A 15,760-nucleotide genomic window follows, 5' to 3' on the forward strand; every position below is an offset into this window, starting at 1 on the left:
CAATGTTTAAATGACGTCCTTCCATTTTGGGCGATGTGCGACGGCCGGCTCGAATCAACCTCGACACCCAACGCCCAATCTTTGACTTTGACCACCATCATCTGCCAGCCCTACATTCATCCAAGCCACATTTGATTTGCTTGCCAGCTCTGTGAGCGTTTGATCTTTATAAGCGCGAATCTACGTTACTAACAAGAAGATTTATACAAGATTTTCAGTCCTCCGCGACAAGGTAGCACGGCTTCATCTGGCTGTGGTTTTACTCGGATTAATTGCCGGTGGAAAAAACTTGGGATTTTCGAATTCAGTCTTCAGAGAAACATAATTTAGTTCATGCTCCAAGCGATGGAAAAGGAAGGACCTCAGCCCCAAGGCGCTGTCGCTCCCGACAGGAGTAATTGTAATTTCTCCCATACCCATACTCAAACACTCTATATGCCCATCGCTTCGCCTCCGACTCCAGCCCCTTCCCCAGGACCCGATTCTCTCGACATATCTCAATTCCAAGCTCTCAATATCAATGGTGAAACCTCAGTGCACGATGCCTCGGGAAGTAACCCTAGTAACCGACTTCAGGAAATTCATTCATTTTTATCCACCTGTACACCCAGCGAAATTCTCTACATCTCACAATCTATTGCTCCTCTTCTCAAACGCGATTTTCTTCGATGCCTTCCCGTAGAATTGGGACTACACATACTCAGCTTCATCGACGATCCCCAAGCGTTAACCCGTGCTGCTCTTGTCAGCCGATGGTGGAATAGTTTGATTATGGGACGGGTCAACGAAAATGGATGGAGGAGAATGTGTCTCCTCTGGGGGTTTCTGTTACCTGGAGGTGTAGGAAACGTTGTGAGTGGATATGATGGTAGCGGAGCATCGCCCTCTCAAACAGAGAGCACGAAAAGCGATGCTGACTTGGGGAGGGATAGACGCAGAAAGGGCAGATTCAAACGCGAAGAACAGGCAGAGGAACAACCTCGAGAGTGTTCTGAGAACGATTCGGACCCTCTTTCTTCCTTGGAACGATTTGCAAATCTACCTATGGATCCGGCGCTGGAATGGATTGCGTCCAAGAAGCGGAGAGAGCTCAAGGATAAGGGGAAAGGAAAAGCTTTCCCATCTCCCACATCCACGTCCACAACACGCAGATGGTCATATAAAGATCACTTCATATATTCATATAAGCTTAGTGAGTAAATTACCGATTTTCTACTTTTTCGCCATCCCATAGTGAACGTCTTCCCCCCAGTGACCAACTGGCGTACAGGTGGTCAACTTCTTCGTGCTCACCGCACACCAGCATCGTCGTCCGCCTCACCTGACAATGTCATAACCTCACTTGCCCTCAACAACGAATGGGTGATCGTCGGACTAGCAAACTCGAGGATACATGTGTTTAGTGGAAGGACAGGTGTCTTAGCAAGGACGTTAGTTGGACACGAGTCGGGAGTTTGGGCGGTTTGTTTAATTGCAGCAAACGGAAGCGAAGCCCAGAGTGAATTCATGGTACCCGATTCAGATGATCATGCACCCCCGCCTCCACCGCGAAATCATCACAGTTGGGATAATCTTTCGGGTATTGAGGGTACAAGAAACTTGGCGATGACATTGAATCCCAGAGGTCGGAGAGGCAGGAAACAACGACTGTTCATTGCGCCATTTGACGAAGAGGAGGAACAGGAACATCCACAGGAGGTGCAGTACGTTCCACCTGCCATGAGAGTGGCGCTGGGTTTGGAATTGGATGAGTTCGGGGAAGATGGGGAAGATGACGACGAGGTTAGCGATGAGGATGTTCAAACACCTGTGGAGGAGCCTTCAGGAACAACGTTTACCTCCAGAATCAATGGAGCTCATATGGATACAGGGAAACCTAGTGAACCATCCGGGTGTTCGGAAGGCTGGGGTCAGCCGAATGCCATTGTTGTGAGCGGAGGTTGCGATAAAACGTTGAGGGTATGGGATGTCTTGTCTGGGTGAGTAGACTCGATCCTTTATAGACTTTCAATACATTCTGATCGTTCTCACTCTCCGTTCTTATAGGTATTGCATTTATGTCCTTCGTGGCCACACTTCCACGATACGCTGCATCAAAGTTCTTCACAACCGGCCAATAGCCATAACTGGGTCAAGAGATACTAGTCTCAGGGTCTGGGATGTTAAGCGGGGGAAATTGCTCAGGGTTCTAAGAGGGCACTCTAACAGCGTTCGATGTCTGGACGTTTGTGGAAACAAAGTCGTCAGCGGAAGTTACGATTGTAGTTTGAAGGTGAGTTTGTTATAGTTCAACCCTCGTGAAACTCTACTGATAGCCGTAGCTCTGGAATGTTGACAACGGAGAGTGTCTCCATACCTTCACCGGTCATTTCTCCCAGGTTTATTCGGTTGCCTTCGACGGCGTAAGGATTGTCTCTGGGGGATTAGACACGACTGTTAGGGTTTGGGATCCAATTGAGGGGTGAGTATCCTCCTTTCATCTAATCCCCGACGATACTGATTACGTTTCAAGGCAATGTCTAGCTCTACTTCAGGGCCACGCAGCTCTCGTGTGTCAAGTCCAGCTTTCGCCATACTCTCATCTCACTCCTACGGCGATTCTCGTGACGGGAGGATCCGACGGGAGAGTCATCACCTACACACTCCCACATCCCAGGTCCTTTGATCACTCCTCTTCGTTCTCCTCCATCTCGACCTTCACACTCGAACACAAGCGTTTTGGGGATGATGCAAACAACTCCCATCCTTCTATATCTTCTGCAGATCCTGAGCCACAATACTGTATTCAACACAGACTCATGGCACATGATTCAAGCGTTACCGCTTTGCAGTTTGATAAGAGGTGGCTCCTCACCGGAGGAAACGACGGGAGAGTCAAGCTGTGGGATGTCAAGACTGGTTTACTTGTTCGGGAATTGGGAGGCGCCTCCAAGCCGTCTTCGAAGCGTTCGAACAGTACTGGAAGGATTAATTCGAGCTCAAGGATCGCCATATTGGAGGATGACGGTAACGCCAGTAGTGGAAGCCGATCGCCTGGCGCAGCCGAATGTGTCTGGAAAGCAGGGTTCTCAAAAGGTGGGGAGGTCTGCGTGATTATGGTTAAGCATGCAGGAAAGAGCGTGATGGAGATCTGGAGTATGAGGCCTGAAGAGGAACTATGTTCGACCGATTGATGCCTTTCTTGTTACGTTTTCCCCGCTCTGTTTCATCGCATGGGCCGAATGAATGGATGCAGTCTTACCTTGTTACTTACCTTGTTACAAACTCGTTTCTAGCTATCTTGGATTGGATACCATCGATGTTTCTATAGATTTATTAGTCGGAATGTTGTATTCAGGCAATTGGTTATCGTGTCTTCCAATCTTCCGGCCAGTTGGATTTCTTGGTTCTCTTCATCTCCCTTGAGTGTGGCCACTGGCCATCGGCACCTTTGATTGACAGTGGGCGGGCCCGCTCCTGGGGACCTCGGTCTGCGATACGGACGGGCTCCGGCTAATGGTGTCAAAGCTTCAAGACGCAAATCATCAAACGTGCTCGGGCATCTGAATGGAAAGACTGGGTAGACCCATTCCCGAAGCGCAAGGCTCATGACTGGTCCTGTCGCTGTCAATTCAGCGTGATACTGAAATGCGCTAGCGCAGTGACAGATCCAGGTTGATTCTTGACCAGGAAAGCTGCAAGTCGTCTTGCCGTCTTGTGTGTAGATTGTCGTCACTAACTGAGCTAATAAGTTCTTGCCACGTCTCCAATCGAATTCGCTCGATGTTAGAAGGCTTTAAAGGCAAGCTTGGAACTCGAGAATTACGCCAAGGTCGTGTGGCGCGCGTTTCCGCTGTAAAGTCGATAATTTGACTGTGGTATGCGTCTACGTGGCTCAAGGCACTGCATATGCTATGATATACAGGATCCACGATCAGGGCAAGCAGTGTGATTTTCCCGGTTCGAAGGGCACATTTGTTTTGCTCACTTTCCAAAAAAATTCCAAGATTGCAAATGTTCACCGGGACGTTCCGGAATAGTCTCGCCCGATGCCAGACTTAGAATGGCCAATAACAAATAGATTGGCTTGTACGGGCAGAAATGTACTAGAACGATTCAACCCGTCAAGCCCTGACTGCGCGATCACCCCATCGAGCCGAAACTCCTTGTTGAAGGGAGTTTGTTCCTCGCAGCGACAAATCATTGCTGCTTATAGCTTACGACGACGAGGCAGGGAACAAGGCACTTCGTGAAAGGATAACTGGAATCATTGATGTGTCGAATTGCCCCACAGTGACTTCGTTATTCATCATTCCGGAGTCCTTTGGAGCAATGGATCGCACTGCAAGGGCGAAGAAGATAGCTGGACCGATTGAACAATGTCAGCAATGAATGAGAATTGAATCATGAACCGTGTTCCTATGGGCACAAATGGAAGTTCGTGATTAACTCTAACTGCCACAACGCAGCTGTCCCGCCGTTTGGTTTTACTATATCTGGCCAACAGACCTGTACTGGGCGTTCTCGGGTTATTATTGACGTTAGCCCTCGCACGAAGCCATTCAAATAGTTGCATCTCCTCCGCCCTTGGAATTTCCGGAAATATTATTATTATCAAGGATCTATACATATTTCCTAGAATAGTAAGATGTGCTGTGGTAGACCGTGTAAGGATGACTCACTTCGGCGCATTTGAATGAGTTTACCAAATTCTGCAGTTCACGGAAGTCTCCTGTTTCTGGTGTGTTCCATATGCTATATAAAAGAGGATCGCCTTCGAACGTTTTTAGTGCTACAACTTTTCAATCCCCACCACTGCGTTAGCTATCCATACGAGCTAGACAAGCAGAGGAGTCTTCCCATACGCGCTGGAATCGCTTTCCACACTTTGACAACGGGCGCCAAGTCGATAGGCCGAGAGAGTCGGTTTCCTATACATTTGACATCTGTGAGCGTCGTGCGCTACCATTAAATATTGCTGACCTCGTTTCTCATGTCCATTAGGGTAATTTTGGATATGGCACGAAGGACTGTGCGCTTTTCTACCGAGTTGACAGCCATCTCACCCCCGACGGCCCCAGATCTTCCTACTAGTACGTCACTAGACTCTACAGACTCCAGGGAGTCCACACCTAGTCCACTACCGACCATTCTGACGCCCACCGTAGAAGGTGATGAGATCATACCGAAGATAGAAGACGTCCACGACATTCTCAAATTCAAGTCGCATCCCCATCTGACTTTTGACGTCTCGAAGGACCCTGCTACCGTTCGATTGTTATCCGAGGCACTAGCAGACGGCATGCGTGGGGAGGCGGCAACGACACCAGCAGTGCCTTATGTCAAGCTGGTGTCGAAATTTCTGCCTTGGGAGATTGAGATCCATTCCTCTTCCTCGCCAGACGGCCAGCATTCGTTTGTCTCCGTAGCAGACGTCCTTGGAGGACTGTACTGTGCTTTACGGATTCAAGTGACCAACGGCGAGTTCAGCGAATGCGACAAACAGGAGGACGTCACTGCGGCATTTAAAGAACGGTGTCGACTGGTAGGCGTCGAACAGGGCGACGAGGCAGCTGAGTCGCAGCGTCGTAAAGGAATCAGAAGAGTAGATTTCTTGCGGGGAAATCTCAAGTTTTGTGGCTTGACTGCCGTCGCGCAGAGTCCCAGGCAGTTAAAGTTCAGTGTTATGAAGTAAAGCTGGTCGTAGAAGAAAACTAGACTTTTGGTGAGAGAACTCATTGTAAACCTAGAACCACACTAAACATCTTACACTTGGCTAGTGGTTTTTTCCTCCATTCTACTTAATGGCTTGCACTCGAGTTGACTCGACCCTATAATAGCTTGGTGGCGATCAGGCCCAATAATCCTCCTACTGTAATGTAAAACGCTGCTGTAGTATAAATAGTCAGGGACCGGTTCCGATGTATTGCTTTGCGATGATGATTCTCATACCAAAAACAACATAGTCTAAGCCGCTCTAAGCTCCGTGGGGACCAGTAATAAGTGATCGATTTTGAAGATTATCGTCCACCATCTGTGAAATATGAGGGCATCCCGAGTCGTGACCGGTTGGGGTTCCACCCCACTGTCGACGAATAAGGACTATCGAATGATGTAAATGATCGTCAAATGCATGCCGATGTCAAGTACCCAATGGAGTAGTAGCCAGCTGTTAAATACGCATGAGTGACATTTAAATCCACACAAGAAAGAGTCCGAATGAAATACCGGGTTGTAAGGCGACTATGTCACCGAATAAGAAATATTCGCATCTACTCACATCTTCTGCATTTCACCGGTGGTTGTTCTTCGACATGAAAACAAAAGATGAAACGATCCGAGAAGTACGCCCCAGGTATGCAAGAGGAGGCGGAAGACCTTCATTTGTTCACCATGATATAGAGTATTGCAACCATTTGAAAGGTCATCCATCATCGTTTCATCGGCCGATCGAAATAGCTGTGAGTTATTTTTTGTGTCTCTCGTTACGCCAAGCTGTTATATTTCCTATTTTTGTATATTCCTGTCGTGAGATGCCGCCCCACTGCTTGCATCACTTCGGTGCCATTCAGAGGTCTTTGATACCCTCAGGTAAGCTGCTTCCAGATACCGAGCTTTGCCTGAGCGGTGATGCCTTCCAATATTCTTGATGACTATCATTGAGGTCAAAGCTCAGTTTTTTAAAAAGGACCCGTTGCTCACTGCCAACATTCGCATTTTGAGACTCACGGAGATCTGTTAGGTTTTTTGATGACGGATATAGTGCACATATTTCATGGTCGTCGAACCCAGTCCGGAGAGGTTATTTGTCCGTTGGAATTTGTGAGACGAAAGATATTTTTGTAGTCGAGCTTCTGACCGAATGGAACAGCAAAACGCTTACAAAGCAGGGGTAAAACCACTGCACCGCGTGGTCTCGTAACATCTCGTAACATCACATCTGTAATTGTGGCGGCTTTCTACCTTTATACAGTCGGTCAAGTAAATACTGTCCAGTTACACGGCATGTACTGTAAGTAGAGAAAAAAGCATGTGTGACAGAAGATAAGAAAAATAAATAAATAAAGCTGTCCATGTCACCCATCAAACCTTCTTGCCACGGCATTGAGCAGAATGCCTCTTCAAACTATCCTTCCTCGCGAGCACCTTCCCGCATTTCCCGCATTGGACTTTCGACCATCCCAGATGTTTTCGTACATGCCTATAGGTTTCCGAAGCCTGATATTCCTCTTGGCAGTTGCCCCACTTGCACTTCATTCTCTTGCTCACATCGTAGTCGCCACCATGTCGAGTCGAGATGAGATGAGTATTTAGGTGCGTTGACAGTCCCTTTTCGCTGAGGGTCTCCCCACAGGTGACCCATGTTCCCGAGGTAGAATCTGAGATCATCCAGAGACAAGTGTTATTGCCATGCGATGAAGCAGACGAAGACGGAGAGCGAGTGTAATCCGTTTCGTCGCAGGAGGATGGCGAACGCTTTCGTTTGCAACCTCTAGATGTCAGTGCTAAACGAGCTGATGTGCTGAGACCCGGAATGCTATCTGGCGGAAGGTCAATATCGGGACCTGGCCAACCAAATATCATTGGTCGGGGATGAGGGTCGACGGGTATGTGCTGTTGTTGATTTTGGGAGGTGAAATCGAAGTTATTGAAGAGCGGGAAGCTATCATCGCAAGGCGGTATCCCGCCATCGCTAACACAGTATGAGAAGGCAGCGGCATCATAGGTGTCGACTTGTTCGTGGGGGTTCTCGGTGGAAGGATTCTCGGTGGGAGGATTAGGTAGCGGATGAGGGAATGGTTGCGCGACCTCCGGATAAAAGAAATCTTGTAGGTTTTCCGAACCTTGGTCAGGCTGATATTGATACTGGAAACTACGAACACAATGAAATAAATGTTTGTCTTATATATGAAGGAGAGTGAAACGAACGAAGGGCACCCAAGACTGTTCCAGAAATTCTCGACATTGGCGTACTGATCGCTTGTTGTATTGAACCATTGCTCATCCTGAGGTGCAGAGGGCGATCCGAAATTGAGAACGTTGCCGAACCCAGGAGTCTCGAACGGCCAGGAAAAGCTTGGAGTTCTGAACAGGTTTTGAGTAGTCATCAGCTTGGGAAGCTTTGTAGTGGGTAAAGACTTACTGAAGTGTTGAGGGATTCTTCACCGCAATAGGCTGGGTGACAGCGGCAGAAACCTGAGCATTTCTAACGAGTAGAAGAGCGTTGATCAGGGAACGGTCGATAGGCAGGAAGAAAACAAGGGTGTACCTTGTAGTAGACGCCTCCACTAACCGGGCAATAGACTCGTGAGAACCGGGGTATGACGCGTTATCAGAAACGTTTAGTACTGCATTATTAACTTCAATCGGGGACGAAGCGGAGCCCGGGAGTTCCGAGGACTCGAAGAGTTCTTCAAAATCAACGGCGGAAGGTGCAGGGAGATGGGTGAGCGGTGCGACTCCAAAGAACTCAAGATGAATTTGAGCAAGTCTCTGTTCAAAATCGACCTCCGAAGGCTCTTGTTTCCATATTTGGGTGAAATTAGATATTGTATCCGTGCTGGGGACAGAGAACAACAACGTAGGGAAGAAGAAAACACAAAACAAAAAGAGACAAAAAGACAAAAAACGATGAGGTCAGCGAATGGTCGTTGTAGCCATTGGTGGACAGACTTACTGATCATCGAACTCGGGATATTGCGGCTCACTAAGGAAGGAGAGATCGGGCAAGTCGTTGAAGGCGTTCATCTTCGAGCGCACAGAATTTTGAGAATATCACGGTAGGGTTTGGTTGATTATATACTTCTCCTGCTTCGGCCAAAGCAGTCGCGTTGACATTGACATATTTCATGCATGAACAATATGGGGTGAGCAAGCGGATGACAGTGGTGTAGTCAAAGCAAAGGCCACATGAAAGGATGAGAAAAAGACATCGTGAGATAGCTGTCGCATTGGCATCTGCACTTCCGCCAGAATCTCCTGACCTGCCAGTGCATTGTGCAACGCGTGTGTCGATCCACCACTGTTGGAAAACATGGAAGGATATCCGTGCTACAAAAATGATATCAGTCCGGCTATTGAGCGCCAAGTTTAAGTTAACTGAGCGTCATCAACACACACCTGCCACATTTGTCTCCTGTCTCCTGTACATGTACAGCTTGGTCGACTGTTTATTTGTTGTATTCCTAGGCCGAGGTATTGACCAGCTAGAACCGCTTTGTCCAACTGTAGAACCATTCGGGAGCTGGCCCACCTAACCCTGACGAACCTGTCAACGCCCCGTACTTCCCGGAATCCTAATACTTGTAATGACCGTGGAAAGGTGAATTTTCGCCTGATCGGAGTTGTGCTAAAATGGATAGAACAAGAATAGATCGACAATTATGTTTGGACAATCAGAATTCTCCGTTCAACTCCTTAAGCAGAGCCCCCGTATTTTCGTGCTGTGAACATACACATGGCCGTTGGCGGTCGTAAACATCGTAGTTCAAGGAAATAACATCGGTTGCAAGATGGGTGTCTCTGTCAACATTGATTTCACTCAGAAGGATCAATTTTGGGCCACTGTAGAGTCATTAGAGTAAATTCAAAATCGAGTCGTTGTTTTGACTCGCCGAAAATTTTGCATTCGCTTCTTGTGTCCATCTATAATCTCCCCAAACGTTTTGTTGAAAATCGATTCTTTTAGACTGACAGCGACGTAACGCTCACACTTCCCTCAGATTCCCAACGAGAAGGAACCCAGGACGGCATGCAACGCGCAAAACTTCTCGCAGTCTTTCGTTGAGGCCCAATGTGGATCCCGGCCGTGTCCAATGCCCACGGTTCCTTTCCTGAGCACTATGATGGCTGCAACAAAGGGGATCAAACTTGCCTCGAAGTTGAGCAATAATCGTATAAGCATGGAAGTTCACTTCAAAGGAACCGTTGACTGGCCATGGATGAGAACGAGGACAAAGTGGGTAAAGGCGCCGCGTCGCCCCTTTCAAGCACTACATCGTGGATGGCATTACATCATCGTACCTACTTAAGTATAGACTTGTACTGTAAAATCCCAACTTCCTTCTAGGGAAGAATAAATAGCCTACTAATGATACTGGAACGGATGCTAACGATACAGTTTGAAACAAATGAGATCTCTGGCAAGCAGAAACGAAGGAAAACAGTAACAGGGACAAGTCTCACTGCGCCAGCGCACGCCTTCTCCAGCCCCACACAGGAAACATCCGGGGATCCTGGATCCAAGTTTCCAACACCGCTATCTCACTCTCGGTCTTCTCCTCCATCCTGGCATTCCTAGCTCTCTCTGTCCAGCATCTAAAGTTCTCTACGTCCTCAAGAGCACCAAAACACATCGCAATGACATCGATATGCTTCTTATACGCGAACAGCTCAAGACCTTCTTTAGCCCTCGTCTCCAAGGCCCACAAGTGAAGCTCAATCAACGCGTCATCCGGTAAATTCTTGTCCGCATACCAGGATTCGAAAGAGGGAACTCGATGGCTCGAGGTACTGAACTCTAACAGCTCCTTGCGATCCAGGTCGGATTGAACAGAGGCATTGGGTTCGCTCCAGTGAACATCGCAGTACTGGCAATAGCAATCGAAATTGTAAAGCGCCTTGAGTTGTTTGCGGCGTTCAGCGCGAGATTGGAGACAGTCAATATAAGGTATCGTGATCTCAGAACCTTCCGAGATCGGTCGTACCGCTTCGAGGGTGATAGAAAACGACGATGGGTCCCATCTCCACATGGCGTTGGGTCCGCAACTGTGAAAGAAAAGCTATCAGAATAAATCAAAGAGTTGTCCAGATGATGACAACACGTACCTGTGATTGACCCTAGACATATCAAGAAACAAAGAGATACACTTCGTTGAGCCAATTTCGATTTCGAGCCCGTTGGTCTTCATGATACCCTCCAGCGTACCTTCGGCAGACTTCGCGTGGGCATCAGTCAGGCGCAATACGGCTTCCCTGACCTTCGAGTCAAGCAGCTGATCGATGTTACAACCGGCAAGACTATTTGAAGACACCAACATGACAGGACGCTCGACCAGGACAGCGCCACCTCGGGGTATTTTTCGGGTGGCGAATACCCCATACTCAGCACTGCGCTGGTCTGTGTCACTGTGACACAGAGAAACCTGGTACGGATTCGATGATGGTTGGGGATTAGAGTAAACGCTAGGAATGGACGCCACAGCTTCACGCTCTAGAAGCGTTACGCACGAAGCGCTAGTCGTGAAAGAGATTGTCTGAATACAAACATCGTGGGAAGCTGATGAAAACCCTGTATGATTGGAGATCCGGTGGGTGTTGGATATAGGGGTTGTGAAAGAGACTCTTCGTTGACGTCTATGAGAGCCTTCGCTGCTTTCGGACTTTCGACGATTGTGACTTCTCTTGGGAGAGCGTTGTGGCGAGGTGTTAATTTGCAGTGGTTGGAGGATGGAGGCAATTGACGACGACCTGCGTCTACGAGTAGGAGAAGAGGGTAGCATGGTTGGAAGGAGGTTCGAGTGATATAGAGATGAGTTTGCGGGGGAAAAGTCGGTTCCTCAATAACCAACTGAAGTATCAACTATGAAGTGAAAGAAAAAAGAGAATGAAAGGGTATGAGAGAGCGAAGAATGTTGGTCCAGTATTGTTCAGAGCTCCCGCTTTTAAGGTATGATGCCGCCACAGCCAATGGAGTAACCACATTTTTTATGAAAGAGGCGCTGTCGAATAATAGCAATACAACGTGAATTCCGCCTTTCCATTGTTGTGGGCTGCCACATATCTAGTTTGGGTCAATATGACGAAGTTTTTCGACGTTAGGCGCTGGGAATATGCCCATATTCTGAAGTGAACTCGTTGCTTCGTGACACGATACGATCGATTGTCGTGTCTTTGAGGTGAAGAAAGGAAAGCTGAATATGAATTGGGTTAAATGGCATCTCGTGTTGGAAGTGTGGTTTGATGGAACGCGAACACGTGCAATTCACGTGCCCTATCGTCGTTTGAACAGGTTTGATTTGGTTCCGATGGATAGCTGGATGTACTGTAGAAATGGGTTTCACAGTACTCGAGTAGATAGCAAGACTCGGGAAAAACGCACCGACGGCCCCAAAGCAGCGTCACTCTCCCTGAAACATCTAGATCTCAACAGCATTCTGATTTGCAGCATTTTTTTACATAATGCCATGCGCGATGAGGTTGACGCCTGAGCCTGAGGTTTGAAAAATCCTGTGGGGTATGCGACAGCTTCACTGAGCTGTGATCAGTGAATGAGCTACGGCGAGGATGATGTCAGGAGAAAAAGGAAATCGGCGCACATCGAGCATTGCTGTTGCAGATTTCGTCACAAGAAAGTAGAGTCACGACGAGTGTTAGTCCCAGACTCTCTATAGCTCTGTACGCTACAAAACGGTAAGGTTCGCGAATAAGTGGACAGAAGGATAAGGCACCTGAGCAAAGTTAGCTTCCTGACTGATTACATTCGCGTAGGACGGCCAAGGATGGAAAACCCGTTGACCTTCTGTTCCGGACTGACTAGCAAGGCTTCCAGTTCTAGGTCCGAGTCCGTGATTTTCTGGTCTACTTTACTCTCTTTCCTTCATTCCATCAAGACTGATTTTGCTTATGGGCCATCTACGTTGGTTCCAGAACGTTCTCTACAGGTTACGAATCAATTGCTCGAAAACATAGACCAAGGGTCGGCCCCTAACGTACCCTCCTCTAGATCCTCCCGACGCCAACAGGGTTTTGAATAGATTGCCAATCCAAAAGCAGATCATTCGCGATGTCACCGACAGTGTGTGACCCTCTATGCATAATAATGTAACCGTATGCCTGGACGATCTTTTGCGGAGGGATTCATTTTCGTTTTGTTGGGTCTCATATGAGGAAGAGTGCAAGCAATCATTATCATACACAAACGCGATAGCCAAGATTTCTAACGATTGGATTAGATAAGATCACATGTCCAGATTAGTGATATGGTGGGGGGGATTAAATATGACCAAAGAACGCGCTTTTTATTTCATGCCGTCGCCTAGACTGACTCGAATCGTACCACCCACGTTCACTCTTTATTTCCATTCTCTCTCCTCTCATCCACGTAATGCCTGCTCTTATTCAACGCCCTGCTCCCGCCTTCAAGGCTGAGGCCGTCGTCGAAGATCTCTTCCAAGAGGTCTCCCTTTGTGATTATCTTGGGAGATGGCAAGTGATGTCTCTCGAACTTTAAGGATGTTCCTGACTTTTTTTTTGTCCTTGATCTCCGTTCAATTCATTAGGGTTGTCCTCTTCTTCTACCCAATGTACGCCAATATTATTTTTTTTCGACTGCGCGACTTTTGCTCACACACATTTTTTCTAAAAGGGACTTCACCTTTGTCTGCCCCACCGAGATCCTTGCTTTCAACGACGCTCTTGAACAATTCAACAAGCTCGACACTGTGGTTATTGGTGTCTCCACAGATTCCAAATATTCTCACTTCGCTTGGGCTAGCCAGCCACGGAAGGAGGGTGGACTTGGACCAAAGCTAAAGCTTCCTTTGATTGCTGACCGTAACATGTCGATCTCTCGTGCCTATGGTGTTTTGCTGGAAGACGAGGGTATCGCGCTCAGAGGGCTATTCATCATCGATCCCAAGGGTATTCTGAGGTGCGTGTGACCCCCGCGGTACTCTTATTCTGGCCTGAACGTGCTCTATATAATACAGGCAAATCACGGTTAATGACCTCCCTGTTGGGCGGTCTGTCGATGAAACCATTCGTCTCTTAAAGGCTTTCCAGTTCACCGTGCGACTCTTTTCGCGCACCCGCGTTTGATTTGATACTGACTACAATTTCTGATAGGACAAGCATGGAGAGGTTTGCCCCGCTAACTGGAGTGAAGGCGGCAAAACCATCAAGACCGACCACCCCACTGACTCGCTCGCGTACTTTAGCACTACCGGTGTCAACGGTGAAGATACTTCCGGTTCAGCTAAGAAGCGACAGCGTACTGAGTAAACCTCTTTGTTCAGGTAATGCTGTCGCTTGAGGCCAACACACCTTTCACCTTTAATAGAGTGCTAACAGTAGAAACTTGCTAGATTTAGACTTAGACAAACCGAAAAACTTCACGACACCACCCGTCACGGGTTAAAATCATACCTTCCACTTAATTCCAGTCCTCCGTCGTCTGCTATCTAGCACATATTATTGCTATTATATAATATACGGTTTCTCGATACTAGTCCCTCGGTCGGACTCGTGTCTAAAGAAATATGACAAAACTACGAAGATTGCTCAGTTGAGAACGCTCTATGACCCGCTCTGATCCTGTGCCACAGTGACAGATCCGTACGTAGTTTGTAATCACGGGAACTGATTCCAAGATCTTTTGCACTTCCAGCCCTACATAGCCAGCATATACCCGACCTGACCGAGATTCCCAGGTGACCCTTGTCCCTTTATACTTACTGTATTACTGCAGTATCAGAGAGCCAGACCTTCTGGAGTGCGCCACCGTGCAAGGCGGCAGGCCGGCATAATTTCCTTATGTAGGGAATTCAAGTATTTATCTTTTATTTGTACCCTTCTGGACACACAGCTCCTGTCTACTTAAGAGCACGCCATCTTCACCTCAAAATCACAAATCGATCTCCATACTGCAGCCGGTTCGACGATATAAAGCTGTTCAAGGAATCTTCCTCGCTATCGGACTACCAACTGCCAACTGATCATGACCGACTTTGAAAAGCACGAGTACACCCTCCGTCTCGGTAGCGTTGCACCCGATTTCGAAGCTGAAACAACCGTCGGAAAGATCAAATTTCATGAATGGCTAGGCAACTCTTGGGTTGGTCTCGAATTCGCATTTTCTGTCGGATTTCGCTCACAACATTTCTTAGGGTATCCTTTTCTCCCACCCAGGTGACTTCACCCCTGTTTGCACGACCGAACTCGGTGAGGTGGCTCGTCGAGCAGACGACTGGGATAAGCGAAACACCAAGGTCATTGGTATTTCTGCCAATGGTCTCGAGGAACACTATCAGTGGGTCAAGGACATCAACGAGTTCGGAGGAAAGGTTGCGGGACCAACCGACGTTAAGTACCCTATCGTGCGCCGATCTGCTCTTTGACGAAGCATTCGTTGTGACCTGACTTAATCCTCCAGATCTCCGATCCAGATCGCAAGATTTCCTACAGATACGATATGTTGGACTACCAGGATGCCACCAACAGAGATGGGAAAGGATTACCATTCACCGTGCGTCGAATTTCGTTCCCAAACAAAAAATCGATTTGATTGATGAAATTCATATAGATTCGAACGGTATTCATCGTTGATCCCAAGAAGATAATCCGTTTCAAGGCGGACTACCCGGCTGTCGCTGGTCGTAACTTTGACGAAATCGTCCGTGTCCTCGATGCCATTCAACTCGGAGACAAGCACCGAATTGCTACTCCCGTCAACTGGAAAAAGGGGGACGATGTCATTGTACATGCTAGTGTTACCGCCGAGGAAGCAAAGACGCTCTTCCCGGAGCATACAACTCATTTCGTACGTTATTTTCAATGTCATGTTACGAGTTACATCTAATCGGTCACTCTAGCCGTACCTCAGAACTACGCCTCTCAAGGTCTAAGATGTCGAAGTTGCCATCCATGTAATTTTCTCTCCGAAACGGTGTACAATTTTCGCTTTACCTCAAAACAAATTCAGATTGTATATTCCCTCCATATCAATAAATACACTACGTGTGAAGTCGAAGCAGTTCATAAGTGCACCCAGGAGCCTGAGATG

The 15,760-nt window shown here is 47.7% G+C and overlaps 8 protein-coding genes across 9 annotated transcripts; 4 read left to right on the forward strand and 4 right to left on the reverse strand.

The window, feature by feature from the left end:
- Positions 1–333: 333 nt before the first annotated feature.
- Positions 334–3,173, forward strand: E1B28_013245 (uncharacterized protein; the record flags this gene model as incomplete). Its single annotated transcript, XM_043158390.1, has 5 exons — positions 334–1,192; positions 1,253–1,979; positions 2,047–2,272; positions 2,322–2,461; positions 2,513–3,173. 5 exons carry the CDS (start codon positions 334–336, stop codon positions 3,171–3,173), a joined length of 2,613 nt encoding a protein of 870 aa, XP_043003737.1.
- Positions 3,174–4,768: 1,595 nt separating this feature from the next.
- On the forward strand, positions 4,769–5,942 carry E1B28_013246 (uncharacterized protein). Its single transcript, XM_043158391.1, has 4 exons — positions 4,769–4,927; positions 4,984–5,072; positions 5,148–5,704; positions 5,760–5,942. The coding sequence occupies exons 2-3, from the start codon at positions 4,997–4,999 to the stop codon at positions 5,672–5,674; spliced, it is 603 nt and encodes a 200-aa protein (XP_043003738.1). The 5' UTR covers positions 4,769–4,927; positions 4,984–4,996; the 3' UTR covers positions 5,675–5,704; positions 5,760–5,942.
- A 1,120-nt stretch (positions 5,943–7,062) lies between these two features.
- E1B28_013247 (uncharacterized protein) lies at positions 7,063–8,727 on the reverse strand (the record flags this gene model as incomplete). The annotated part of the gene is made up of 4 exons (XM_043158392.1): positions 7,063–7,852; positions 7,909–8,064; positions 8,123–8,539; positions 8,657–8,727. 4 exons carry the CDS (start codon positions 8,725–8,727, stop codon positions 7,063–7,065), a joined length of 1,434 nt encoding a protein of 477 aa, XP_043003739.1.
- Positions 8,728–8,826: 99 nt separating this feature from the next.
- On the reverse strand, positions 8,827–9,216 carry E1B28_013248 (uncharacterized protein; the record flags this gene model as incomplete). The annotated part of the gene is made up of 2 exons (XM_043158393.1): positions 8,827–9,030; positions 9,100–9,216. The coding sequence occupies 2 exons, from the start codon at positions 9,214–9,216 to the stop codon at positions 8,827–8,829; spliced, it is 321 nt and encodes a 106-aa protein (XP_043003740.1).
- A 944-nt stretch (positions 9,217–10,160) lies between these two features.
- On the reverse strand, positions 10,161–11,480 carry E1B28_013249 (uncharacterized protein; the record flags this gene model as incomplete). The annotated part of the gene is made up of 2 exons (XM_043158394.1): positions 10,161–10,746; positions 10,807–11,480. 2 exons carry the CDS (start codon positions 11,478–11,480, stop codon positions 10,161–10,163), a joined length of 1,260 nt encoding a protein of 419 aa, XP_043003741.1.
- A 491-nt stretch (positions 11,481–11,971) lies between these two features.
- On the reverse strand, positions 11,972–12,305 carry E1B28_013250 (uncharacterized protein; the record flags this gene model as incomplete). The annotated part of the gene is made up of 3 exons (XM_043158395.1): positions 11,972–12,022; positions 12,080–12,235; positions 12,297–12,305. The coding sequence occupies 3 exons, from the start codon at positions 12,303–12,305 to the stop codon at positions 11,972–11,974; spliced, it is 216 nt and encodes a 71-aa protein (XP_043003742.1).
- Positions 12,306–13,033: 728 nt separating this feature from the next.
- Positions 13,034–14,273, forward strand: E1B28_013251 (uncharacterized protein). 2 transcript variants are annotated; one of them, XM_043158396.1, is made up of 6 exons: positions 13,034–13,185; positions 13,260–13,283; positions 13,346–13,630; positions 13,689–13,767; positions 13,825–13,933; positions 13,995–14,273. In XM_043158396.1, exons 1-6 carry the CDS (start codon positions 13,085–13,087, stop codon positions 14,009–14,011), a joined length of 615 nt encoding a protein of 204 aa, XP_043003743.1. In that variant the 5' UTR covers positions 13,034–13,084; the 3' UTR covers positions 14,012–14,273. The 2 variants fall into 2 exon arrangements, with proteins under 2 accessions (XP_043003743.1, XP_043003744.1); XM_043158397.1 differs by having other exon boundaries at positions 13,825–14,273.
- Positions 14,274–14,561: 288 nt separating this feature from the next.
- On the forward strand, positions 14,562–15,729 carry E1B28_013252 (uncharacterized protein). Its single transcript, XM_043158398.1, has 5 exons — positions 14,562–14,812; positions 14,865–15,074; positions 15,131–15,223; positions 15,281–15,517; positions 15,570–15,729. Exons 1-5 carry the CDS (start codon positions 14,696–14,698, stop codon positions 15,600–15,602), a joined length of 690 nt encoding a protein of 229 aa, XP_043003745.1. The 5' UTR covers positions 14,562–14,695; the 3' UTR covers positions 15,603–15,729.
- Positions 15,730–15,760: the final 31 nt, after the last annotated feature.

Source organism: Marasmius oreades, chromosome 9 (genome assembly GCF_018924745.1).
Source record: "Marasmius oreades isolate 03SP1 chromosome 9, whole genome shotgun sequence".
Taxonomy (NCBI): domain Eukaryota; kingdom Fungi; phylum Basidiomycota; class Agaricomycetes; order Agaricales; family Marasmiaceae; genus Marasmius; species Marasmius oreades.